Raw genomic sequence first — 27,918 nt, forward strand, 5'->3', positions numbered from 1 at the left:
GACAGGCTGCCTGCTGTCAGGTGACGCCGCTGCTGCCTGGAGGTCACGATGTTGCTGTTGTGTTTAACCAAAAGAAAAGAGAGGGACAGAGTGTTGACATCTGTGTCTGTTTGGTTATGGTAAAGCTGTGCAGAGGTGAACACACACACTCTGCTGAAGAGCTGCGAGCTTCAATTCATCAGTTCAGACAAAGCAGCAGGTGGGAACGTCAGGGCGCATGAGTCATTTCTGCCAAACCTTTAACAAATGAGACGTTTTCAAGGCCGTGTGTGTGTGTGTGTGTGTGTGTGTGTGTGTGTGTGTGTGTGTGTGTGTGTGTGTGTGTGTGAGTGTGAGTGTGAGTGAGAGAGACAGCCAGTCAGTCAGTCAGAGTCCTCACCCTGTCCTGAATTCAAGTATTTCACCAGATGCATTAAATGAACTCCTTATTCTCTGGTTGTGTATTGGATGGAGTAGTTGTTCCAGAAGCTTCTTTCTCAGTGGGTTTATGTGATCCTAAAGCAGCAGGATCCGGCCAGCAGGGCGGCTGCAGCAGGAGCATCAAAGGAGTGCAGCAGGGTGGCATCTGGCTGCTTCTAATTGACAGAACATTGCGGCCTATGACTTGTGCCAAGCCAGTTTTAATGAGAAGATACTGGTATGTGTGTGTGTGTGTGTGTGTGTGTGTGTGTGTGTGTGTGTGTGTGTGTGTGTGTGTGTGTGTGTGTGTGTGTGTGTTCTGGCACATGGGCAAGAGGAGGAAGTTTATCTAGACCTGAACACACTTGCACAACTCGCTCCAGTTGGAGTGAAAGCTGACAGAGGTGATTTGCAGCGGAGTAACGAGCGCATGACACGTTTGATAATAGGTCTGGGGGAAGAGAGGCGGGAAGGCTGTGGGAAGTGGACCCCCTGCGTGTGTGTGTGTGTGTTTGTGTGTAGGCGGAGGCTTCATTTTGAGGCATAAACGTGTAATAAAGTGGATAATTTCTCCCTGGCCTTTTCCTCATCATCCTCGGTGTGGCCGCGAGATGAAGCCGAGCACGTTATTCCGAGAAATTCCTGAGGCGGCCTACCCGGGATTTTCATCGGTAATTAAGGGGGCCGCGTTTTGAAGAAAGTGGTCTCTCACAAACACGGCGTGGGAGCGCGTCCAGTCCGAGCTGTTGTCTCTAATTACGGTCGCGCTGTTTAAAAATAGAAACTGTGACTCTGTGTTTCTGTGGTGTTTCTTCTTCCTTTGCTGTAAGATAAAGATCAGTGCAGGGAACATAAATACAGCCTCACACACTCTCACACGGACACACACTGCATCATAAAGGCTACCACATGTCCATATGGAGTTCCTTTTAAAGCGGGCCTGATGATATGCTGGCATGAAAGTAGAGATAATCTCAGCTTGATCTACTTTTGGTCGGAAGGAGACGGAGCCCATCACTAAACTGAGGCTTCTTCTCTGTGATTTATATCAGAAAATATGTCACAATGTCCCTTTCCTTCACTAAATGCTTTATATTCTACTGTAGGGGTTCTCAAACTGTGGACTGCGGGCTGGCGGTGGTACACAGAGAGGCCCCAAGTGGAAATTCTGCAATTAATTACAAATAAAAAGAGTCACTAGGAAAGAACCTTAATTATTGTTCTTTTAATCAAGTAACAGATTGTTTTGGTTCTCTTTTAATGAAGCAGTTGATTGTTTTGGTGGGAAGCGGCTCAGGTCTTAGAGTCTCTCTCTCTCTTAGGTTTAAAGTCTTTCAGCCCAGCACACGTGCACACAAGGTTTCTCTGTGGCTTTCCTCTCCCATTGCTGTGGTTTCACTTGGATGTTTTGGTGTTGAGCCAAGGAGGTATTTGGTTCAGAAAGATTAAGAGAGCGGGATCAGACCACTTCACACACTGTTTATTCACACAAAGCTACATTCATTCTGCCGTTTTGCAGCCTGGACATCAGTGCCGTTTGTTAAGTGGACGCCTTAAATGGACAGTAAGGGACACTATTCTTGTTAAATAACGAGAGAGACGACTGCACCATATATGGGCGTTTGCAATACCTTGAGCGTGTCAGTGTGTGTGTATTGTGTGTAAGTGGCTGCGAGGTCACAGGGGGAGGTTTAGGTTACTGTAAACACTGCCCGTCTGGGGGGGCTGTGTGTCTGTCCACGCATTAAACGAGCCCGCATGGTGAATCTAAACACTCACTCCGCCTCACTGGTGATGAGCTGAACCATCTGGGGCCAGCTGGGCGGGGGAAACCTCACCAGGGCCCATCATCAACCGGATCATTAGCTGGATAATCAAGTCAACCGTTTATATACCCGGCTAAAAATGAGTTTGGAAGTCAATCGGAGTGCTGCAATGTGAAATTGTGTGATTGTATATCGGACAAAGATTTAAAGAGAAAGACGGACACAATCTTCATGTGTTCGTTGTTGGTTTGTCTCAGATGAAACAGATGTTTGCATTATCAAAAGTATGGTCCTCCTAAATCTCTCTCTCTCTCTGTCTGTCTCTCTCTCTCTCTCTCTCTCTCTGTCTCTGTCTCTGTCCTCCAGCTCTGGGCAGAAGCGCGTCGTGCGACACCACCACCAACAGCCCGCCCAGCGTGAGGGCTTGCCTTAATCGGGCGGGCGGGAGCGAGAAGGGCAGGAGGGGCGTCAATGGAAGAGGTTTCAGCTGCAGGTCTCCGCTGCAACCTAAACCACAAGGTACACAAGTGTGATTCACCCCGACAGCGCATGGCGAGGTATCACATCCCCCCCTGCATGTTCATATGACCACGTTCTCACCACCATCTCTTCCACATGAGAAAGTCCTGAAACATGCAGACTGATTGTTTCTCTCTCTATATTTATATTCTATAACAGAGTGACTAATCACACGTTCAGGCCACAGCAGGGGGAACAGTGAAAACAGGAATAGGGTTATGTAAGATGGCCTGGATAGCTGAACCTTGAGCCTTGTTCCTCTTTTGTTTTCCCAGAGTTAATCATTCAACTCAGACAATGCTCCCTTCTGCTGCAGGAAATTCTGTTCCCATTATCAGGTTTGGAGTTTTGGAGTTTAGAACGTATAAGAGAAAGTAAAAGCGAGCTGCTCTATTCGGTAACTTATAACGTTTCACTCAGCTCAGTCTGGCTCGACCTGAAGCTTCTCCTTCTGCCCCTTCATTGCTAAACAGACCTGACGGTGGAGGAAAATCCCTGATGACAAAAAGGCAAAACGCTTTCTTGTCTCTCGCTTCTCTCCAGTGCCTCCCAAACCGCTGCACCTCCAGAGCCCGGTGACGGATCAGCAATCCCCGTTGGGACGCGTGCAGAGGCCGCCGCTTAAATCCAGCATGGAGGAGAAAGGCAGAGGTGGAGGAGGAGGAAGGGGAGCAGTGAACAGGGAGAAACACTCTAAAGTGTCCGACCTCATCAGCAAATTTGAGGAGAACCGGTAGGAGCTTCTTTTTATTGTTTTCCCTACAATCTTGGTAGTCTATCACTGCCTCGTCTATCCTATTCTATCGGTCTATTGGTCTTGCTTGAATCACTTTCCTGACTCAGGTCTGGGCCGATCTTTACCGCCCACTGCAGTCTGTGACCAGTGGAGCAATTTCCCCCCCAAGATAGATCGTTTCCGGTTTCCACGTCATCTAACAGCTTTCGTAACAGAGCCGGTTGTAATCACGGTGACGCCTCAAGCGTGCCGCAAACACAAAACTCTGTCTTTCCAAACATTTCCTGCCACTATTTCAAGGATAATAAAGCAGAAGTCCTCAATCGAAGCGTCTGTTCTTAGCCTGATTCATTGGTAGCGGTTCAGATCAGTGAGAGAGCCGCAGACGGACCGAGCAGAGATTAGCTGCTGCTTTACAAGCCGTGTGTGTGTGTGTGTGTGTGTGCGCGAGGGGATGAAAGGGGATTTGTGCAAGCGAGGGGAAACGCAGGTCCTCACTGCGTCGTGGGACGGGACCCAGGGTTGCGAGATGAAGCCCAGGAGGATGAGGTAGGATCTCTCCGATGCGTCTTTCATGTCTGTCCGAGGTCGTTTCCGTTTTAAGCTCCGGTTGCCTTCTGATATGTGTTTGCCTCTCTTCTCCGCTCCATGTCGTGTTTTGATTATACCAGCAGCCTCATCCGTGCGAGGGAAGGTCCATTGATGGCAGCGAGCGGCACAATAATGGCATCTTTGTCTGGCGCTGCTCATACAGTAGAGTCCAAACACCTCCAGTCTGCGTCAGCGCCCCACTGAAAATTCAGCTGGTTAAGCGATGCAGCTCAGTCTGGTGCTGTCTCATGGCCTCATGTCTCAGGCCTCCCCCACAGCTCTCCTCACCCTGTGTGACACGAGGTCAGCGTGGCTGTTCTCACTCAGTTGCTCTGTATGTGTGACTCAGTGGATTAGCCCTCTAGTGGCACTGAAGAGAAGAGAAACACCCGGAACAGAATTAGCCGGTTAATATACTAATCTGGTTCTCGTGGCTCCGGCTGCCCTCAGGTGCCTCAGCTTCTTCTTAAAGCCACATGGGAGCGGTCGCGTGCCAGAACACCTGCTGTGTTTTAGACCGGCTGTGAAAAGAGCAGAAAGAGAAAACGCACATGTAGCAAAGGTCGACGTTGTGATTTCTTAATTTGAGTCTTTAGAGGCAGAAATGTAGAATATAGATGTGATTTGCCCCTTTGTCCCCTGGTTAGTTCTTACACTGAGGTAAGAATTCTGTCACCTGTGCGCTAATGGACCCATAAGTAAAACATAAAGTCAAACTGTGTGTAGTGTTGAATATCTATGGTAAAGATTAGTAATGTTTGTTTTCCTCTGAGACTCTTCGTTACCTCAGGTGGCCTGCAGCCTGTGAGTCATGTGTAGTGTCACCGGGCTTTTATTGTTCCTCTATTTAGACTATACACACTTCCTGTTTACCAAACAGTCACATCCAGACTATAAAGAGTTTAGCTGAAGAATTAGCAGCAGAAACTTGTTTTACAGTAGAGAGAGATTCCTAAAATCTCCAACCCAAAACATTGAATGAAATTCCAGCAGCGTTGAAGTGAGCTTGGATAATTAGGACACAATCTGGAGGGAGGGCGTCTGGCTGGATGTACAGATCCGGCCCGGAGCCTCACACACACACACTCATACACACACACACTTACAGAGAGAAACAGCTGGTCAGGATGTGGAGCTTCTGGATGGTCACTGTCCTTTTGCATGTGTTGATGTAGCTTCCATTCCTGTCCTGTGTTTCAAATCGCCTTGTACACATTGTTTTTCCATTGCATTCATGCTGGAGCAAAGCCTGCCTGAAAGGGGTTTTACAGTGCAGTGTGTAATGTGGGCTCTCTCTCTCTCTCTCTCTCTCTCTCTCTCTCTCTCTCTCTCTCTCTCTCTCTCTCTCTCTCTCTCTCTCTCTCTCTCTCTCTCTCTCTCTCTCTCTCTCTCTCTCTCTCTCTCTGTGTGTGTGTGGAAGTAGGACAGTAAGGTATCTCTGGGGAGTTGTGTTGTACCTCTCCTCCTCCTCTTCGCCTCCCATCCTTCTTCTCTCTGCGCTCACACACACTTCCTCTGCATTACCTCCGCTCGGTGCGGTCCCACAAGGCAGAGGGAAGTTTCTGCATCTCCACAGTTTTATTTTTAACTCTCTCGCACACACACACACACGTGCTATAGCTCTCGGCTGGCTGTCGTCTCTCACACTCTCCCTCGATCACCGGCTCGTCAGCTGGAGCAGACTCCACGCTCTCTTTCTCTCTCTTCAGCCGAGGCTCTCTCCTGTTTCCTCTCTGGTTATTAACTCTTCTGATGCCGCGCTGACCAACTTCCTCCTTTCTCTTTTCCTCTGTTCCTCCAGCAACATGGACAACAACAGAGACGGCTCGACGCACAAGCCCACCAGCAAGTCGGCCAACTGCAGCCCAGCTCACCGCGCCTACCAGAAGCAGCCGGAGACCAACAGGATAAAGGAAAACCACACAGTGGTGGACTCAGGCTCAGACTCTGTACCGGTCGAGCCGAGGGATGCTCACAAAACGCCGGCCAACGGGGTTTTAACGCAGATGGAGAAGGAGAGCAGTCAGGAGAGGAGTAACGGCTCTGTGAGGATAGAGACGGCCGAGCTGGTGAATGGGGACATGGGGGACGAGAGTGAAGAGCAGAGTGGCGATCACTCGCCTCCGCACACAGACAGGACTGAGACTGAGACGGAGAGCGGAGTCGGTAATGAGGACAGTGGGTCGAAGACGGAAAGGGAACACGGGAAAGAAGAAGGAGGCACAGAGCAGAAGGTACGTACAGAATGCATGTATGTGTCTGTGTGAGTGTGTGTGTGTGTGTGTGTGTTTCTTCCTTTGGTGCCCTCACACCCCAGGGTCACGTTTATTTATTCCTCCCGTGTCCTAGGTATATTTATGTCCCCTGCTTCCTGCTGTGTTTCTGCTCTGACGCTGCACTTTGCCTCCGATAGACAAACGGTCAGCATTTATTAAGGTTCTGTGTGCAGTGCAGTTAACACCAAAGTCTCCTCTGCACTCATTCAACCTCCGGGCCGCACAGAACACAGAGAGGAGCGTTATAAGGGAAGTGTGTATGTGTGTGTGCGTGTGTGCGTGTGATCTAGAACACGGTAAAGGGGGTTATGTTCCATGAAGGCCGAACAGATGTCGAGCGCTTCAGCAGCTGAGTCTGCGCCCACAACCACCTCCACCTCCTCCCCCCTCTTGGGAGCCTGCTGTGCTCACTCTTATCTACTGCTATCCCGGGTTCACATCTATGCCCCCCCGCCCCTCGCTGTTGTAATCTGTGGGAGCACACCTGCAGTCAAAGCGTCCACGTGTTGCAAACAGGAACCACCACTGATGAATGAGATTCTTCCGATTCTCGACGCGGAAACAAATGCATCACCTTGACTAATCGAATCCTTTCAGATCCCAAACACTCATCGAGGCAAATTAATCAATCAGAACATGGATTCAACTTGAGGGGGGGTTTATTTTTAACAGGTAATGGATTTTCATTCCCTGCGTAATTTCATATTGAGTTATCAGGTGGTTCTACTTTGCTTTGGCGCTGAGCTGCCACTTTAAAAACCTTCCAGTCTGACAGGTTTTGCAGTAATTCATTTAACCCTCGACGCGTTTCCTCTGCAGGAACAGAGGCGATACCCTTCAGCAGGGATCACCGTGTTTGTGCTGCGTGTGGAAGTCTAATAATTAAAGCGAGATCCGGAGAGTTTGACTGAACTCAGTGAGCTGCAGCCCTGAGGTGGAACGTTTCACTGTAAAATGATAAAGGATGGAATCAAAGATGGCTGGTATAGAGTTCACTATCATTTAACTTTGTTTCTGGTAATAATAGATATTACTGGTTTGCTGAGTTATTGGTCGTCTCCTTGGAATGAATCATGAGTTGTTATTGTTCTTATGCAACACGGTGCTTTTACTGACTGAGAAATATGTAGTAAATGTGATGCTCGTAGACGAGACTCGTGGTTTCGTCACTGGCTGGTCATTGCATCATAAACGTGCCTTGGCCTGTCACAAAAAAATATGCAGATTTCGCCACAGCCGCACTGTAACTCACTTATTGTGTGTGTGTGTGTGTGTGTGTGTGTCGGCTCTTGCACGGAGGTTGTTCATGCAGCAATCACATGTTCGAGTTGTGTCGTTTCCCTGCGCCCAGCTTTTCATTTCCCTTTCTGAGAGGTGTGTGTGTGTGTGTGTGTGTGTGTGTGTGTGTGTGTGTGTGTGTGTGTGTGTGTGTGTGTGTGTGTGTGTGTGTGTGTGTGTGTGTGTGTGTGTGTGTGTGTGTGTGTGTGTGTGTGTGTGTGTGTGTGTGTGTGTGTAGAACTAAACAGGAAGTTGTTGGGATAGGAAGCTACAGTTGCAAAATGACAACACTTCTGCATTAGTAAGTCCTGTCAGCTCTGTAGAGACGAGTCCTGGTCTGAGTCATCGGTGGCGTGTTGGACAGAAACAGACATGATGTTGACTGTTTGACCCTGAACTCTAAAGGATAAGATCACTCTAACGCCTCCTTAATGCATCAAGGATGACGTTACTCAGGATCCCCGTGTTGTTGTCATTCCCCACTAACGTCCACTCTGCCTCACTTCCCCCCCAGGAGACGAACGAACAGAAGCTGTTTAAGATCGCCAGCGAGCTCCTGCAAACGGAGAAGGCGTATGTCGCACGACTCAATCTCCTGGACCAGGTGAGGAACGTCGCTCTACGATCCCGTCGCAGTTCAAACTCGCACGTGCTACATTTGACCCTGTATATGTGTCCTACCTCATCTTGTAGGTCTTCTGTACCAAGCTGATGGAAGAGGCAGCTAAAGGGACGTTCCCCGTGGAAGTGGTGAAGAACATCTTCTCCAACATTTCCTCCATTCACACCTTTCACAGCCAGTTCCTCCTTCCAGACCTGGAGAAACGCATGGGCGAATGGTGAGGGTCGATCCAGAAGTAGTAGGAGTTTAAGAAGGTCACATGCAAGAGTCTCAGTGTGTGTTTTCAGATTCAGATCTATGAGGAACGAGAATTAGATTTTTGGTATTCAAGCGGTCAAATATTTGCTCTTCTTGAATGAATCGCATGAGTTCGATAATCATTCTAGGGATGTATTCATGTCACGGAAAGCAATTATAAAAGTCAAGATTGCACTGAAATGTGGTTGGATGGATGTTATGACGAATTAGAAAGAAATGTTCAGCCTTGGAAAAGGTTTGCTCCGTCTTAAGTGCTTCCTTGTTTTGTCTTGTTCTTGTCCTGAGCTCTCATACTAAAAAATACTGTTCTTGGCTTCAGTACAGCACATTTCAGTTGGTGAGGCTTTATTTACTCACTTAAGTATAGTACTTCACCTTAACCTTAACCTACAGCTCCATATAAATATACTTTGTCATTTTCGAGTGCGATCTAATCCTGCAAAGTCGATTATCTTCTTATATTGTGTCTGAGCGACGCCTTACCTTCCTTTCCTTCCTGCAGGGCGTCCACACCTCGCATCGGTGACATCCTGCAGAAGCTCACTCCCTTCCTGAAGATGTATGCAGAGTATTTGAAGAATTTCGAAAAAGCCATGGAGCTGCTCAAGCTGTGGACGGACCGCTCGCCTCAGTTCAAGGCCATCATTCAGGAGATCCAGGTGCTGCCACGATCATGTGCTCTAAGAAAAGAGGTCCAGGTTTAAAAAGATCTATTGTGAGAGCTTTTTTTGTTTTTGTTTGGTGGACAGATTCAAGAAGTGTGCGCTAGCCTCACGCTCCAGCATCACATGTTGGGGCCGGTGCAGAGGATCCCTCGCTATGAGATGCTGCTGAAAGACTATCTGAAGAAGCTGCCTCAGGACGACCCGGACCGGCGAGATGCAGAAAGTGAGCGGCAGAATCCAAACTCCTCGCTGCAGGTTGTACGTTTGTCATCATGCTGGAGCTTAAGCATCACACATCTTTGTTTTCCTCCCTCAGAATCGTTAGAAATTATCGCCACGGCAGCGACTCACTGCAACAGCGCCATCAGAAAATCAGTAAGTGTCGAACCCATCCGTCATCGTCACCATCTAAAATGAGAACGCCACAACTAAAATCTCTCTCTCTCTCTCTCCCGTTCCCCGTTTTAGGAGAATCTGAAGAAGCTGATGGAGATCTACGAGATGCTGGGCGAGGAGGAGGACATCGTTCACGCCTCCAACGAGTTCATCAAAGAGGGCCACATCCTGAAGCTGGCGGCCAGGAACACCTCGGCCATGGAGAGATACCTCTTCCTGGTGAGAGAAGCCGTCAAAGCAGCGAGTCTTCTTATCTGATTAAAGACGCAGCGGGGCAATCGACTGAGGCGAGAGCATCTTCGCACAAGTCAATTGAATCAAATGAGTAATATCATGGCAGGAACACCTCTGTTTAAGGATACATCAGGGGCCGCCACAGCAAACCTCTCAATTACTGATGGAGCCAGGTGATGTGATTGTTTCTCCTGTTGTATATAATCTCGGCGCTGAATGTCTCCCAAGTGAACCGTTAAAGGGACCCACATTGTTTAAGACTGCCACCCTGTCAAAGGAAGAGCAGAAACCTAAACGCAGCTCACTCCACAGATTCAGACGTGATAACTTTCCCCAGACCGACCGTTTTCAAAACTGCACCATCGTTAAGTGTGCTGCGTATTCTCTTTTCATTTCTAAGAGCTACGATCAAACAACCAGACAGACAATAAAACCACAGCTGACTGGCAGAGCCGCTTTGGGATTAGCTGCGATAGTAAAGAAGGAAATAAATAGCAGAACTTACAAAGCTGTCTGCTGCTCTTGACTGCTATGACTTCTTGATTCTGTCTTGGATCAGCCCGATGATGTTGTAAAAACAAATCCGATGTGTGTTTTGTTTCTGCTCAGTTTAACAACATGCTGCTGTACTGCGTGCCTAAGTTCAGCCTGGGAGGGCCCAAGTACACGGTGAGGACGCGGATCGGCATCGAAGCCATGAAGGTCCTGGAAACCACCAACGACGATTATCCACACACCTTCACGTTATCTGGGAAGGAGAGGACGCTGGAGCTTCAGGCCAGGTACATTTTAAACACACACACGCACACAGGGTCATTTATGTCATCTGATCTGGCTACAGAAATGAAAATCAGGAATTGAAGCTATCACAGTAAATGAGCTCAGATCCTTTACTTACAGTTTTGATGCACTTGTACAGATGAGCTCATCTGGGACCTTAGTGGTTTTATGGTAGATCTTAATTGGCCTCCTCAGTCATGTAAACACATTTATGGGTACATTTTAATTATTTGTAATGCTTTGCTCTCTCCTCCTCAGCTCAGAACAGGAAAAGGCCGACTGGATTAAGGTACAAGCACTCACCTTTATTTATTATTCTCTCTTATTTAATGTTACATGTTACATGGCCAGTTGCAACGAATCTCGCTGATTTGACGTTGTGATGTCATTCAGGCTTTTCGGAAGACCATCGAGATCTTTCTGCAAAAAAATGAAACGTTCAAGAGCGCCTCCAGAGACACAGAGGAAGTGTCGGTGAGTATCACATCACAAGTTTCGCAACTTCAAGACTTGTGCTAAAAATGTCTTCCCCTATTTCATCAAATGACACTGTTCTGCCGCTGTCATTACACAACGCGTGTTTTGTGTGCGTTTGTTTCTCCGTAGACGGCAGAGCTCGGGAAGCGCGCCCCCCGGTGGATCCGCGACAACGAGGTGACGATGTGCATGAAGTGTAAAGAGCCTTTTAACGCTCTGACGAGGAGGAGGCACCACTGCAGAGCGTGCGGCAACGTAAGTGATGAGTTTAGCTTCTTCCTGTGTCGGCCTGAACGTCAATGTGTCAAGGGTGAGGGGAGCAATTGCAGTAGTTAATCTATAATAATTGTTACCAATCTGATGTGTGTGTAAGATCACTTTGTATCAATAGCAAAAGACAGGATATTCCTTTTCCTAACCAAATATCAAATTTAAGGGAAGAGGTTAGATTTATGGAGGGACGGGAGAATGAATACAACATTCCTTATATTCACATACGCTGATAATAACAATAGATAATTCAATTGGATTCTTACAGGTGGTGTGCTGGAAATGCTCAGACAACAAGGCGCAGCTTGAATATGACAGCAACAAGCTGAACAAAGTTTGCAAAGACTGCTTCAGCATCCTGACTGGAGAAGGTGTAGCTGAGGGCAAGAGGAAGGGCATCCTGGAGGTAAGAGGATGTTTAGATACACACACACACACACACACACAGCAGAATCCAAATAAGGACAATGTGTATATATACAATTAAAGTAGAAATGAGGAAGAAGTACCTCGCACTCTTCCTCGCCTCATTGCTTGCTTCATGTCCGTGATCGTTCCCCCCTGTCCAGATCGAGGCGGCTCAGTTCACAGGCAGCAGCATCATGTGCGGCTTCCTGCAGTACTGCGAGAAGAACAAGCCTTGGCAGAAAGTGTGGGGCGTCATCCCCGAGAAGGAGTGTCTGGTGCTTTACCTCTACGGAGCGCCGCAGGTAAAAACCTGTGACTTGATACTTGATAATGTCACATTTTGATTCAGCAGACATTGATTTGGCTCTCTGCTCCTCTTTTCTCCTCAGGACGTGAAGGCCCAGTGCACCATCCCTCTGCTGGGCTATTCTGTGGAGGACACTGACCCTCCCGCCACCTTCCGCCTCTCCCAGTCCAAATCTATCCACAACTTCGCAGCAGAGACGGAGGATCTCAAGCTGCGCTGGTTGAAAGTGATCCGAGTGGCGGTGACGGGAGAGATGCCGACGTGCCCTCAACCCAACGACAGCGACTCCAACGTGGACAACAACACACAAGATTCAGGTGCTGATAGCACATAGGGCATGTTTGCTTCTTTCACAAGGAAACCGTTTGTTGGATCGCTCAAGGACAGAAAGTGAAGTTCAGAGATGAGTGCTGGTTAAACTGTCCTTCCTTGCCAATCTCATATTTTCTAGCTTCTTCCTGGATTAAAAAAAACCATGACAGAACTTTGATTCATTGCTGGAGCTGTGCTGGATTACTAAAAGACATTTCTAGTACAATCAACACTAGAGCAGTGGGAACACGGGATCACGTCCAGTCCCCTCTAACAGGCGCTATCAAGGACAGCTCAAACTCAAAGTCTGTGGACATTTTAACCTACGTCAACTCCTCTGGAGCCGGTGGACTACAGACCACAGACTTACACAGCGACTGACACAGGATGTGAATCAAATCAAGAGGACGGTTGAATCTAAATCTGCTGGTGCTAAAACTCAGCTCTGTGTTCCTGTACAGTATAAATGTAATTGTTTTCAGTGTTTTTAAATGTACAGTATCTGTTTTAATCTTGCTTTCAAAAACATGTAAGTATGATGTAAAGTATTCAGCATTTCCCCCTTTTTTGTTAGACGAGGAGACGGCTGCAGGAGTGGGGGGGGGAATGATTGTGTAGTTAGATGATGATGATAGCCTCGTCTCACCTCACTTGCCTAACGGTGAAAATATGTAAGTCTGTTCAATCTATCGATGCACGTTGGCAGAGCTGTTGTTTATAAATAATCTGCAAATCACTCCCATTTTAATGGTTGGTTGAACTTTTAAGGCTTCTTCACGTGGCCCTGAGTTGTGCTGTTTGTAATAAAATAGCACATTTGCAACCCTGTGTTTTCTAATTGTGGATAAACGATGGAGAGACGTCCGACTGCAGGAAGTCACGGGCCCCGGTTCATCTGTGTGTGACAGGGTTTCCTACAGAGACGCATTGGGAGAGTTTCTTCCGCCATGCAGCACAATCATATTTGCATAACAAGATGGTGGAAGAAATGTATGTTTTCAAAGCTGTAATTAATTTTTATTATTTAAAAAGTAATTTATAGAATATGATGAGCATGATCTGTTAAAAGTAGCACAAGAAGGTTCCATCCCTCCGTCCTGAGACTGAGTGCAGTAGGTAGGTTTTCATTTCGCTGAGACGGGAAAATCTTCGGTGTTACAAAGAGCCAGCATGGACTTAAGGGGGAAATGTGCCTATATTATCAACAGTGACCGTGTTCATTTACATTTACGGAATTTACCCAGTGCTGACCTGAGTCTCACTCCGCCAACTCTTCCACCTCCTCAGTATTCACTCATAAATGAGCACAAACTTCCCTGTATGAGATCTGAATGTATCTACAGATTTTGTATGTTCACTGTTCCCCTTTATCTCCTCCCCAAAGGTTTAAGAATCTACGCACTTTCAAGTCTTATATAAGTGTACCTTCAAAGAAAATAAAACTAAATATGATCTACGTGGCTCTAGCTTATACTGTGATTTTATCCATTTTTCTTATAGGGGTCTATTTTGAAACCTTTGCAACGTTACTATGCAACACACATAATCAGAACTCTTTAGATTTGCTTGTACTGCAATAAGACAAATGTGGATTAAGATACATGCACAGAATTAACTGGATACTACGTTCACTAATTATACTAGAAAAATGTATTAATTTATCCGTTTACAAGGGAAATTGTTTACATGACAGTTAATTTATGTCATAATCTAGTGCACAGACTAGAATCAATGTGGATATAAATCTCTGCCATAAAAATGATCACAAGCCAAACTAACAAACAATGCAGATCATTTATACTTTACAATAACCTTGTTGTGGTTCCTTGTTTTGCATGATGATTGAAGCTGTGACCTTTTGCCAGTAACGTCAATGTCAGTTCTCAAGTGACAAAGTCCTTTAGTCTGCCAGTAAATGTATCACCAAGTGCAGCGTCACTGCAGACCGAGTGACGGGTGACACTCACTAAGATGTTCTGTCAGCAGGCAGTGACACCCGGTGGATATGCTGACACCCGGTGGATGTTGTGTTGTATTTGTTTGGACCACACAAGTATTTAATTCATTTAGAAAACGTTTATTTTCACAATAGAAAACAAAAGAAATCAGACCAAATGAAAGAATATTAAATCCTTGCATCTTTAACCTTAAAAATTGCATGAACGTGTTTAAGTTACATTCTCTCATTTTAGTAAGTCAGCGACATCACGATGGGTCACAAATACGTTAGAGTGGCCTTAGCGTCTCGCCACACTTGAGAAGGGAGTTTGAAGAATATCAGTAAGAAAAAAACAGAGCAAACATTTGAATACACTAGAAGTCCTTTCTTGATCTCACTTCTGGCTGGTGTTGTTCATCTATGTGCTAGGTAGAGGTTCTGTGTGTAATTCAATAGAAAGGGAGGGGTCAGATTTTGGCCAGTTTGTGTTTGGTTGTTTCAGCTTTTGCGGTGTCGCAGCAGTCCGCGGATCCTGCGGACCAAAGCCTGGATGAAAGTGTAGCGGGAACGGACTTGGCTGTACAAGCCCTCCACCTCCTGCAGCTTCTTCTGTAGAGCCTCCCCGAAACCTGCAGCCATGTCGCTCTGCAGCTGCATTCACACAGAGGAGGTACACAAAGGAATCAGGAATAATGAAGCTACTGTGCACACACGTAACCAGACACTACAAAACATTTCATATGTGCATCATGTACACCCTGCTGTTGGCGAGTACACAGTCATGTATTACCTGGTCTAGATCTTGCTGGCTGACCCTGGACAGGCCCAGACCTCGGCCTCCACCGCCGTGTAATGCACCAAACGAGTCTGGGGGAAAAATAAGGGAGAGAAAAATCAATTACTATCAACACACAATTAATTTCCCACAACTTAAGCTGGTCAAAAACAAGTAACCATAACGATCTCTATAGATTCAATGCAAACCCAACCCAGCCGCTAATCTACAACCATCTTCCACATCTGAACTCACCATCTGTGAGGCGTGATCGAAAAACACCGGCTCCAGGCAGGAGGGAGTCCTTGGGGTCAGTCGGGGTACAGTGCAACAGGTAGTACTCCAGGTGGCGCCATAATACAAACAAACAGGTCTCGATCACATCTGTGTAAGAGGGCAGGTCAAGGCCTTTAACGACGCCTCATCATGTTGGTACAAACCCAAGTCACATCCTCTCTTGCACTGTCTGAGTTGACCCGTCAGTTGGGGGGTCAAAAGGATACAGGAGCACAGAGCTAACAGCTTGGCTCTGTTGTTGATGAGCTGGACCAGTCTTCTCTTGGCCAGCAGGCTCCTCTGCACTGATGAGATTTTGTCCACCCCTCCTGGGCCGGAGACCAGGCCCTGGCACAACTACAGAGGATGAGAGCTGTGATGAGAGCTGAACACATACTGGGACTAATAAGGTGAACAACACAACACGCCAACATTTGACAGTGTCAAGACTACACAGCAGATGGTTAGGATAAAACTGAAGAGGTGAAACCGTGTGTGTACGCCAGCAGTACGCAGGTCCATTATTACCTCCTTCAGCTCCTCTGGGGGGAGCTGATCCAGACTCTGCAGCTTGCCCAGACTCTGCCTGTGACTCTGGTGGAACCGGAAGAAATCTGCAGTGCTGTTCTTCAGCAGGTAGAGGATGAGGCCCAGGCTGGGGGCCCGGGAGTACAACACTGACGGCACGGTGGAGGACAGATCTGAGGAGAGAGGAGGCACAGAGGGAGGTTCAGGAAGATGTTGGAGTGTATTGCTCCATGGATGCAAGTGGATACGCACCACAAAACACAATTTGAACGGCAACCCAAAACAAATATTTACAAGCTTAAATGTTTCATAGAATGTAATTAAAAAGTGATTTAGCACATAGAAAAGTACAGCTTGTTAGTAATATAAAATCATTGTGTTAATTATAAGCACTTAGTAAATATGACTGACCTGTGCGTCCTCCATCCCTGCCAGCTGGCTCACTGCCAGACGGACTGAAGAGGCAGATGCTGAACTGGGCCTGCGCTGAGCTCTGCAGCAGCAGGGCCTGGCAGTACTCCATGATGTTCGCACACACCTACAGACGGAGCATCGCTCAGGTCACATTGGATTCTTTCACCCCCCTTCTCTATGTTACATTATGCTGTCGTACTAATGGATGATTTCTTATTTCTTTTTCTTGAAGATACATCTTAAACTGCACCACAGTGACACATACACATTACACACATACATATGTCGCCCATCTATCCCATTATTATACCCCTTGTCAAACCTGTTGCATGGCAACCTCCATCTCCTCTCGTCGCTCTGCAGAGTCTCCAGGTGCCATCTCCGCCTGCTTCAGCAGCCTCTCCCTCTCACTTCCCGCCAGACGACCAAGCAGGGACAGACACAGACGCTACAAAGGAAGAGACATATTACATCACATAAATATACACACTGTGACAGATATGTATTCTACCCTGGAACAGATCCTGACTACAGTGAAACAAGACAATACAACTAAGCAGGGCGTACAAACAATCAGATATACATGATTTTAAGTAAAGTCGTCTCACCTGGAATCTGTTAATGTGACCCTGGAACTCTAGAAGAGCAGGACTGTTGAGTTCCCCTCCCATTTCGAGGACACCTGATGGACAAAACATATTCAGAATGTGATCACTGTCCTGTGTCAGTGAATATGAGGACTGAATCGTGGAAATGGGAAAATTTTACACAGCAAAATATAGTTATTTTGTCCAGTAGTTGAATGCACATCTCCACAAGCTAAGGAGCTCCTGGTTGTGTTTGTACCTGGCAGAGCCGTCTTACTGATGATGCCAGTGATCAGAGAGAGCTCCTGTAAAGCTCCCATACTGAGCTCCTGACTGCGCAGCAAAGACTGGATGGTGTCTGCATGGACGATCAGCCACTGGAGGACCTACACTCACACACACACACAAACACATTACATGACATACAAGGACTTATATATAACATATAATCTTTCTGATTACGAATGTTCAGTGTAAGGTGTGGTGTTTGTAGGTGCTGTGCTTACCTGTGCTGCCCCCTGTTGGTGATTCACTGTTGTAGAGGTCAGGATCACCTGGAAGAGCCTGAGGGTTGGTAGAAGGATCTGCCTGTAGCGATCTAGGGGGCTAGGGATGAAGCCTGACGGGTCTCGCATCAACCTGCAGAGCACATGTGTACAGACATGAAAACATTAAGAAGGTTTAGAGATTCTACATCTGTAAAAGCTTCAGGGTGCATTTTCCAATCCTACATGGTTCTCATTATGTCAACAGCTGTGAATCAGAGCCAGGAATTAGCACGAGATGGAAGAGCTGTAGTTCTGAGGTGTAACGGTGGTCATTTTAAAGATGCTTTCGTCAAAATGTCTTTTCCTCACCTGTGTGCGTCGCTGTCAGGGACCATGTCAAACACTTGGCACTCGATCAGCTGAGTCACCAGCCCACAGCACAGCAGCTCCACAGCTCCCTGGCCCGTCTTAGCCACACGAGTCAGCAGAGCCTGAAAAACATTAATTTAGACAGATTTAGCAGACAATTGGACTTCTGTGATACAACAGTGAAACACCCTGCACAAAACAACCCACTCCATGACATGATAATGATGGAGAACTGGATTTGAAGAACCAGACAGGGGTGTACAGGTCCTCACCATTTTACTCTCGTAGATATAAAGGGGTTTGAGGAGGGGTGGCTGAGGTGCGAGGAGGCTCTGCAGGGCTGTGTCATCCTGCCTCAGGCTCTCTACCAGTGACCTCAGATAGCCACTGTTGCAGATGTACACAAGCCACTGATTCTGGCGGTCTATGGACAGGATCCGGTCCAGCACTGCCAGCGCCAGCATCTGAGGACAAGGAGATGAGACAAGGACAATAAAAAAAAACGCAATGTCACGAAGGACAGCCAATGGTATCAATATACATCAGCTAATAAACTGAACACATATTTTGATATAAAATCTACAATGTTAAAGAAATACATAATCAGGTAAAGTACTGATGGCTCATACCCTGCTGCTTTCGTGACCGTCGCAGGCGTCCCTACACACCACGTCCATAAGAGACTTGCCATAGCTTTCAATGATAGCTAGGTTCTCTCTCTGCAGTTTGGAGAAACCATCTTCAGGCGCTGTCAGGCGGTCCCACATCGCTTTCCCTGCTACAGAAATGGAGAGAGAGAGCTGAGATGAACAGACGTACCATAACATTGCTACCCTCAAACAAACCCCTATTATTCACATTTTCCCTTCTGTATAAGTATTTGTGTTATACCTGTCTGCAAAGTGTCAGGTTCATCTGGTTTCTGGGCAATTTGTAGGTAGTAAAGCAGAGAGCCATAAAGATGGGCACGCAGACGCTGGTATCCACCTCCTTGAGGAGAAGAAGACAACACAAGAACATCAAATTTAACCTAGTGTATTTTTTAGATATATATATTTAATAATACATATATAATAATATATTTAGAAATACAGTTTGTTAAAGGAGTATGAGGTCATCACTCACCAGTACACAGGATGAAGTCCAGCAGCTTGCGGAGGATCAAGTGCAGAGCGGAGTTGGCGATGGAGGCAAATCCAGAAGATGCTCCACCTTCTAGTCCCACCCCCTGCTGCTGCTCAGACAATACTGACTGGCTGAGGTGGGCTGTCAGTGTGAAGACTGCCCCAGCAACAATTGGCATCAGTTCTCCTGCAGCATCCTCAGATAAAACCTGGTTTGTGTAGGGAAACATTTAAGTTTGAGTTACATATAGAAAGCAGGGGACGCTCCTTGCTGTGATTATGGCGTCATTCCAAATTACTCCATGTGACAAAGATCTGTCCTGACCTTATCATGCAGGTCCAGCAGCAGGTCTCTGATGATGAGTTGCCTGTCATCAGCAGGGATGAGATCGGCAGGGCAGGCAATCAGCAATGTCTCCACCAGGCTCCTCCAGGACTGCAGCGCATGTCGCTTTGCAGTGAGACTGCGACGGACACGGTTCCGTTCCACCACCTGCTGCAGGATCGAGTTCACCTCCTTTGGGAATAAACCCAGGGACAGACGTGAGGGGAAAGCGAGGGGAAACATTTGTCCGCCAACTTCTATTGCCAAGATATCCATTTGCATTGGGGTTAGAAAATACAGCACACATCTGCGTTAGGACTCTCTCACCTCCATTAACAGGGGCCTCTGTCCAATGGCTGCCATTCCTTGCAGGGCATTCACCTCAGCAACCAGCACTCTATGAAGCAGCTGTGAGAAAGATGAGAACATAATATGACTAAATCAGTGGAAGATAAAGAGTGAAAAATACAGATTTACACAAAAAAAACACAACAGCAGAAGAGTTGTTTCAAACTGCAAACCCACCTTAACGTTACACACAGTGCGTCCTTGCTGGTTGACATGCTCACAGTTGGCGATCACCTGCTCTATCTGGGTGCGCTCGAAGAAGTCCAACTGCAGCAGCTCAGGCATATCCTGACTAAATTCAATGGCGTCCAGCACACTCAGCAACTTCCTGCGCACTGATGACGTCATACAGGAACAGCAGAACAAAAAAGGTCAATCTAGTGTCATGACTCAAGCATGGTGAGATGTTCTGTTAAGTATATTTAGCAGGAAATATTTGATTTGAATGGGATTGAACAAACCTTTAGAAACTGTATCAAAATGCAGAAACCCGCTGACTAATCTGCTCTCCTCTTCCATGTATGATTCTCCATCAGCTGGGAAGACAGGTTTATAGGTTACACACATGATATACCTGTCCGAGTATCTGCAGACTCATGCAAATGTGATGTCAAACTATAGTAAAAACTATTAAACTATTTTTTATCCTTTAAAAGGCTGTGTGTTTATTGAAATGTTATGCACTCATAAGGGGAAATTAGGTAAAAGTCCATACCTGCAGGCTGAGTATGTGGCTGGTCATCCAGCAAAAGGCTGACGAGACGCTGTGTATGAGAACGCTGACGGTTCAGTGAGGTCACTCTCAGCTCGATGGCTGCCGTCTTCATGAGCCAAGACATCTGGGATAGGGCAGCGATCTGGTTACCTTAAGGGGGCAGAGGGCAAAGGGAAGACATTGACTTTTAAAGGACAAGGAACATCTATTAACATTTGATCAATGACACTTCCTTCTGACTCTTCTTCTATCCGCCTGCTCTTGCACAAGTGTTTTGTGCGGTGACGAAGAAAAGCAGAGAGGAAGTGAACTCACCAGGCAGGATGAAGGGTAGGTGCTGCAGGTGAGAGAACAGGAAGTCCTGGCTGGTCCTCAGGTAGCGCATGGTGGGACCAGAAGTGTCTGAGCAGGCACACAGCTGGTAGATCACCTGAGTGACAGAGATGAAAGACAAACATTAATAACTGAAAGACTATGCACTTCTAATAAACCAGACCATCCCTGCCTGATTCATACACTCATTCATCATCCTAGGCTTAAAGGACATGTTGAGGTGAATAGCTTGTTCATTGTCTGGGCGCTGTGGGTGGAGAATGACCTGGTAGCAGAGCTCAGCGAGGTGTGGGGCCTGATGGGTGAGCACAGGTCCGGATCTCCTCTCAGTGCCTCTCTGTAACAGACTCAAGATGGCGTGCAGGCAGCTCCGTGAGCATCCCAAGACACCTGTAAGATAGAGCAAACATTTAATGGAAGAACATCATCAAGACACTGATGATTTGAGAGAAAATAAAGCAGAAGCATGATGCTGGAGAGCAGGACATTCTCACCCACTCCACCACCATCTGTGTTCCCTAACCAACTGTATCATCACTTCAGTTACCCTTGGCTGTCTAATATGGTGGATGAAACATGACTGACCTGGGTCCTGGAGAGTGGTGGATGACACCGGCTTCTTGACCTCATAGCCCAAAAGATATAAGGCAAGGTTCGGGGTCTTCAGTTCCAAGGAGGTTATGAGCAGGTTCAGGATATGGATTTGGGTTTCGTGTCGGATCCTTGCTGTCTTCTTTAGTGGGTCGGAGTCTGGAAATTAACAGTTTGGAGGGTTTTATATAGATTTGTGTTTTTCTGTATTTAAAAAATGCAAGATATCCAGTTACACTTTTGTGAAATCAGAATTCTAATTTTAAAGACCACAACAATAACATGTGTGGCCCATTTCTCTCACCATCTCCTTTCTCTGTTGTCTCCTCTGCCTCCTCATTGTCCAGACACTCAACAAAGCCTGCCATCAGCTTGTCACTCACAGTCTGGAGGGCATTAATACAAACATATTGGAACATCAAACATGTCACCAAAGAAAGCTTCACTGATACACATGCAGCTATTTTACTTTCTGTCCTGTAATCTTGTGTAAAACATATCTTTAACATGCATACCTGGTCATGTGTGAAATCTCCCACCAGCCTCATCTGAATATTTGGGTAGTTGGCAATATGACGCAAGATCTTGGCACTGTGGAAAGCTGCATCTGGGTTGGAGCTGTTGTGGTACAGGTACCTGCAACAGACACAATGAGGTGGGAGTATATACCGGTTATATACATATCGAGACATACAAAAAAAGAGATGAATGCAGTAAGCAAAACTCCATCAGATTACATTGAACGCCTCTATTAAATCTGTGATGCCCCTACCTGGCAATATTGACAATGTGATCAGCTCTTCGGGTTTGAGGACTGACCCCCTGAAGGAGCTGCTCTAAGGGGGAAACCAGTAGGGAAGACTGGCTCTCCCTTAGGAGGTCCATGTACACCACCTCCTTCTGCAGTGCCAAGTCCACTAGGCACAAACAATGCAGCACTGCCGACTCCAAGTTCTTCTTGCCTGCAAGGAAGGACAAAAGCATACATTTTACAAATAGGCAAGGAGAGCACTGAGAATGAAAGAAAGAGAATGCAGGGAGAATGCAGGGTCGGCGTGTTCTTGCTAAGGCATTTAACTTTCTGTGATGGCGGCTGCGTATGTTCTCTCACCAGGGAATGGTGCGTAGGTATCCAGCTGGCGTACACCCTCCTCCAGCAGGCTGAGGCAAAGTGTCAGCATGGGCGAGTCATTGAGCAAGTGGAACATGATGGTGTGGCCAGGAGGCTTGTGGGCTGGGACCTGTTCACCTTGCAGTTCCACCATTTCCTGGACAAAGTCTGATGGCTGGGGCTCATAGTCACGTAGCAGCTTGTGGAACACCTCCAGAGCAGCATCTGCTACCTCCCACTGAAGAGGAAAAGCAAACGCTGGGTATATGTTGGGTGTTTAATGAGCACCGATGCGTGCTGCAGCGACACATCTTGATCCTGTAATTAACCTGCAGAGGAGCTTCGCAGCACTGTACCTTTTCAGCTGGACGCCGATAGGCTCTTGTGGGGAATGGGAGGAACACAGAGTCACGCAAGAAGGTCAAGTAGGGCTGGAAGCCTGGCACACGAAGCCCAGCCCCCAGGTTAACAGGCAGGCTGCTTTCCACCAATGTGCTCATCAGGTGGCAGAAGCCTCGTGTCAGTGGGTACTCCTCACAGCTCGACTCGATTTCATTTAGCTCAACCTGAGATATATTAGGAAGGCAAACATGGTTTATTGATAAAGTCTAAAAATTGGGTTGAATAGAGAGAATATGTGCACTCTTTACAAAAATAATCACCTCAATACCAGCTGCCTGCCTCTGGCCAGGGGCTCGCACTGTCTGAAGGACCTGTGTATGGAGTTACAACAGTTTAGAAAATATGATGATATAAAGCTTTACCCTACATGATGTACAACAGAAAATGAATGAAACTTTTCTAATGAATGTCAAATTTTTCAAGTCAGTTTTCACCTTCACCTTGAGTTACAGCAAATAAATACAAAACCTGTATTTTCTTTTTTACCTGTGTGTATTCCAGGGACTGCCAGAGTGAGGCAGCGATCTCTGGTGACTTCCCAAAGGCTGCCAGACAGAGGAGGAGCTCTGCTTTGAGGACGGGTGGAACACTGCATTGAAGCAACCCCAACATCACTACAACTGGGGTCCACTGGGGATGCTCGCACAAAGCCAGGCGAGCATTTTCGCTCTGGAAGCAAAACATAAAACAAACACACACGGCAACCCCAGTTAAAGATTATATTTTCTAAAAACCCTCTCAGCCACCACCAAGTATTTGATGAATCGGTATTTTCACTTCAAAGAACACCGGTGTTGAGTTAAAAATATTTTAGACCCACTACCCCAAGATCATGATTCATTTGGTTTCCCTTGGTGATCTTTCTATGTCAGTTTCATTCTGTTGTGTCATACCCAAGTAATGATGGTGGTGAGCAACTGCAAGAAGGATGTGAGTCCATCCAGCTCCCTCTGAGTGATGCCCCTTAGTGGCGGGTGGCGGTAATGTGCTGCATCTGGATTTGGAAGGTCTCTTCGCAGGTTCTCGTGGTAAAGCATAAGGGAGTGAAAGAAGTGCTCCCAGGACACAGGGCTGCCTGATACTCCCTGGATATTGTCACCTGCAAAATACATGAAGTTAATTGGGTTTAACTATGACAGCCTCAGCACAGGTAAAGCAATGTTTCTCTATGATGACGATGGTAACAATCGGATCTTACTGTGTGTGGCTCCGTTGGTTTTAAGCAGGCTGAAGCAGTAGTGGGAACACTGAGGACCATTTGCAAGACCTTTTAGCATCCGGAGATAGGGGATGTAGAGGGTGGATGGTAGAAGGTCTCCCATCTGACGCACAAACTTGGACAGAACCACCTGCAGCAAAGCAAGATATCAATATTTTAATTAAAAGAGTTCAACACCAAAAAGGTCTTCTATATTTTGAGAGCGGTGATCCGGGAAAGACCTTTTTTACCTGTTTATGTGGAGGCCTCTGCAGCGCCATGCCCAGGTAGGATCCCTGCAGGGAGGTGTGCTGCAGGGATTCTGTGGGACACCAATACTCCAGACCAAGCTCCAGCCCAAACAGCTCCTTGCTGTAGAATTCTCCAATCTGTAGAGACGAACCAGGGTCCATCATTTTGAAAACTGATTTACTATCATTAAGTTTAACAACAATCATGATTTAAACACCTAGGTGTGTATAAAGAAGACTAACCAGGGCCATGAGGTGGTCTAAGTCTTTACGCAGCGACGATGGAAGCTCACTGTCCATCTGTAGGGACATGTGCACCAGACGAGCATCCTCATCTGCACGGTTCAGTAGTTGCTTTACCTGCAAACACAGCAAAGTTTGTAAATAATGTATCACAAATGTAACATGGATTCTCATTCCATGCAATGGAAACACTGAGTCAACAAAACAATGGCAGTGGTGCAACTACAGCATTACTCACCTTCATGGGCATGAGCGCCAGGAAGTCTGTAATAAGTGAATGGAGGCGACGGATGTGAAACTCATCGTTGGAAAAGCTCTCACATCCCAACATGCCCTCCTTCATGAACAGGAAGACGTCTCCCAGTAGGGCCTGGTCAGTCAGAGCCTCATCTGACTCGGTGAACTCAAGCAGGGCTGCACAAGACACACATACAAACCGTGTGTAAATGTCATATAAGGCCATTACATCATTTCCACTCTAATAATTCATGCCCAAGCACAACTCTTCTGAGGGGGCGGAGGGGGCCTTACCAGAGCCTTGGGGTAGCTGGGAGAGGATCCTCAGAGACAGAGCCCAGGCCAGCCGACACACAGCCTGCAGGCCAGGAAGCTTCCAGGGCTGACCGTCCATCAGGCGACTGTGCACTGCAGACACATACTGCCTCTCCGTCAGTAAAGGCAATACCTGGAGAAGGTCTAGAGCGACCCAATACAGACAAAACATCCCCTCAGTAACTCTATATACTATAATGGCAAACGTATGCATTAAAACAAGCAGATATCAAAGAATTTCACTAATGACTACAAACATGGATTAAACACAAATTATTTTCACCTTCTCTATCTTCTGTCCCCTGCTCTAGGAAGCTGACGTCCAAGCAATAGAGCAGCGCCATGACCAGAGCCAGGTTGACACTGTCCAATGAGCCGTCAGCCTGAGCTGTCACCGTCTCCAGGTGGCCAATGAGAGCCAGGGTGTCGTCTTTAGTCAACGGTGATTGGCACGTCCATGAAAACAAGCTGTCCGCCAGTGCCTGCCTGCATTCTTTGATGAGATCAGAAACCTGCAAAGAAGCATGGAAGTTATAGCTAATCCATAGTCCATCGCTGCTCTAAGACATCTCTAATCAAATTGTCAGAAAGAGAAAAAGTGTTCCCACCATTTTCCTGTGCTTCTCGTTACCGAGGCCACGCTCCTTCTGCAGCCGTTCAAACTCGCGCGTCACATTGATTTCTGACACCAAGGTGAGGATGCGTTTGGTCAGACCCTGGCTCATCAGCTCATCTGTGAAACGTGTCGTCAGAGCCACCAACTCCCCACTTAATAAGGACGGACACAGCACAAATAAAATCTCAGCCAGATAATAATAACTCATTATGTAGACCTTTTAAGTTACCCTGTCATGGTTAGAATGTCCTACCTGCAGGCAACTAGAGTGAGAAGTTTACAGTGTCATTACCTCAGATCGAGGGTGAAGGTCTTGCCCTGGCGTGACTGGATGAGCGTTCGCAGGGAGTTGGCCACGCAAAGCTTTCCATCCCAGTACAGCAGCACGCCCACGAGCCCTCGCGTCAGGCCTGGGAAATGAGGCTGCTGGTGCTCACCTGTGGAAAGATGAGGAAGAACTAGCAGTCGTGCAAGGCCTTGGCAGCAAATTATGGATCCATTCAGAGTGAAAACTGAGCATGGAAAAGCAGCTACTGAAAGTCTTAAGCGCTTCTTACCTGCCAATAGAAGCTCCAATGCTGTCAACTCTCCTATATCGAACAAATCGCTGAGGATGAAGGCCTCTGTGAGGAGCTGTTCTGGAAGGAGTCGTGAACCCTGCTGACCTTGGATGGCGATGCCCTCTGTGCTGGCTTTACGCACCTTCTCTCTCTGCTCTGCACTCTTAGGCTGAAAATAATGAAACATGTCTTTCACTTAAAGCACCCAATAGTCTCACTCACTGTCAAGACGTTCCTTTTTCTCTTTAATCCCAATAACCAACTGGTATAGATCTGATATTACTTCTAATAAATAGGATTTGTTTCTATTTGCACAAGGTCTCACCGGGTTCTTGAAGAGTGACAGGAAGTGTGGCTTGTGTTTCTTGAGCTGCAGGTCGAGGAGGTGGACGCTCTCTGGTTGTCTTCTTAACACGGCCCCATCCACCGTCTCCCACAGCTCCTTCAGCGGCCCCCACAGACTGGCTCCTGGGTGGGCACATGAAGATTCAAGGATTTAACCACATCGCTCACCAAAACAAACACTATGCACATCTGTCAATAAGCATCAACTGAGTGTAGAAACAGCACAGTCCTTTCAGGGATTATGGTTATAGTAGAAGAACACAAAAGTCACACACACCATCCGATCATCAGCATGAATCACAATCAATGTCAGAGAGGTTCAATGTCAATCACACACAAACTTATTATGTCACTGTTGCTGATTATACATACAGTGCACTTATAATTATATGATACATTAAGTCATAGTTCTACCAATACAAAACGAACATGTGAATGAAAACAGGTTATTAGATATTAGCGTTGAATTACATTTGTTTTGTTTGTTAATGTACACTTAAATCTGTTCAGCGTTCAACTGTAGGTTGTTATGGTAACACAAGGCTCTAAACAAACTGCGTTAAAGTTAGAAGCTCATAGGGGATTCCGATACACAAAAGGGGCGTTATGTATAAATAAGTTAATATATACGTCATACATAAACATGCTCCACCTATTAACCGCCATAGCTCCATAAATAGGCAATAAGCAGCGAATTAAATCACGACTAATGTCAAACGCAAATATGTTACTACGTTTGTTTCATTTTAACTTCCTTAACTGTTGTGTGTTGACAGCTGAGTGGCGTCAGGTAGAGAACCAAAGTGTCTGTGAAGTGTGGTTTTACGGGCAACGTCGTTTAGAGATTTAAGTCGTAATTAAGAGTGTTTGCCCACTTTGAGGACATAAATAAATGCGGCGACTTGCTAAAAGGCTATAGCTAAGTTAGCCTAGCCACCAACCTGAACTTCACAAACATCTAACACCATGTGGTCAAAATGTGACACTGAATGAAAGAGGCGGCTGAGAGGCAAATATATATGTTGTTATATGGGAAGTATCGACGAAAGCTTACAGTGCAAAGTCACGCGAGTACATTAGAAATGAATTAAATATAGTTCATACCCGAATTTACCGCCATCTGCACCGCCATGATACTCTCGCATTCGGAAAACTGGACGGAAGTGCAACCGTCTTGTGCCGGTTTGAAATTTAAAATAATAAACGATGCTATGATAAAATGTTTCTATGTCATCCACCTAAAAAATGCCCAATTACGATTTCTTACTCTATTTATTTTTTCAGTTCGGTCAATCTCTTTCTCAATGCTCTATATTTCATTTATCTCTTCAGGCGAGGTCCTAGTGGATATATCAATGAATTTAAGTTAGATGTCCCCCAAACATGTAGTGTTTGATATTTAATCCCACGCTTTGTAAAATATATAGATAAATAAAATAGAAATAATTATGTTCAGTTTCAAATCTTCAAATATTTCTCAACTTTACTGTTCAAGAAAACACAGATAATGTGCTGAAACAGAAGCGGAACTTTT

The 27,918-nt window shown here is 46.4% G+C and overlaps 2 protein-coding genes across 9 annotated transcripts in view; one reads left to right on the plus strand and one right to left on the minus strand.

The window, feature by feature from the left end:
• fgd4a (FYVE, RhoGEF and PH domain containing 4a) overlaps positions 1-13,754 on the plus strand; it is a 36,377-nt gene extending 22,623 nt beyond the window's left edge. For 6 of the 8 annotated variants that reach the window (XM_076139790.1, XM_076139807.1, XM_076139782.1 and 3 more), the window contains 16 exons: positions 2,532-2,684; positions 3,228-3,417; positions 5,813-6,245; positions 8,080-8,169; positions 8,259-8,404; positions 8,948-9,104; positions 9,195-9,333; positions 9,427-9,485; positions 9,579-9,725; positions 10,350-10,522; positions 10,779-10,809; positions 10,914-10,994; positions 11,127-11,252; positions 11,536-11,673; positions 11,837-11,977; positions 12,065-13,754. In XM_076139790.1, coding sequence (XP_075995905.1) covers positions 2,532-2,684; positions 3,228-3,417; positions 5,813-6,245; positions 8,080-8,169; positions 8,259-8,404; positions 8,948-9,104; positions 9,195-9,333; positions 9,427-9,485; positions 9,579-9,725; positions 10,350-10,522; positions 10,779-10,809; positions 10,914-10,994; positions 11,127-11,252; positions 11,536-11,673; positions 11,837-11,977; positions 12,065-12,316 — 2,456 coding nt within the window. In that variant the 3' untranslated portion in view covers positions 12,317-13,754. The other 2 variants (XM_076139837.1, XM_076139831.1) reach the window with 2 other exon arrangements.
• A 596-nt stretch (positions 13,755-14,350) lies between these two features.
• nup205 (nucleoporin 205) lies at positions 14,351-27,536 on the minus strand. Its single transcript, XM_076139772.1, has 42 exons — positions 27,489-27,536; positions 26,365-26,507; positions 26,037-26,208; positions 25,772-25,916; positions 25,472-25,631; positions 25,147-25,375; positions 24,843-25,007; positions 24,550-24,725; positions 24,312-24,428; positions 24,069-24,206; positions 23,818-23,968; positions 23,513-23,718; positions 23,106-23,288; positions 22,880-22,930; positions 22,574-22,783; positions 22,218-22,455; positions 21,879-22,068; positions 21,622-21,742; positions 21,411-21,492; positions 21,101-21,265; positions 20,781-20,905; positions 20,498-20,612; positions 20,183-20,332; positions 19,929-20,003; positions 19,645-19,802; positions 19,447-19,527; positions 19,120-19,311; positions 18,796-19,003; positions 18,562-18,660; positions 18,300-18,448; positions 17,943-18,134; positions 17,671-17,792; positions 17,320-17,452; positions 17,073-17,199; positions 16,835-16,908; positions 16,549-16,674; positions 16,224-16,350; positions 15,813-15,985; positions 15,512-15,641; positions 15,264-15,392; positions 15,024-15,100; positions 14,351-14,884 (listed from the first exon to the last, which is right to left on the minus strand). The coding sequence occupies exons 1-42, from the start codon at positions 27,514-27,516 to the stop codon at positions 14,732-14,734; spliced, it is 5,985 nt and encodes a 1,994-aa protein (XP_075995887.1). The 5' UTR covers positions 27,517-27,536; the 3' UTR covers positions 14,351-14,731.
• Between the last annotated feature and the right edge of the window lie 382 nt (positions 27,537-27,918).

Source organism: Genypterus blacodes, unplaced genomic scaffold, assembly GCF_046128005.1.
Source record: "Genypterus blacodes isolate CSIRO-AG114 ecotype Tasmania unplaced genomic scaffold, CSIRO-AGI_Gbla_v1 ptg000015l_1, whole genome shotgun sequence".
NCBI lineage: Eukaryota > Metazoa > Chordata > Actinopteri > Ophidiiformes > Ophidiidae > Genypterus > Genypterus blacodes.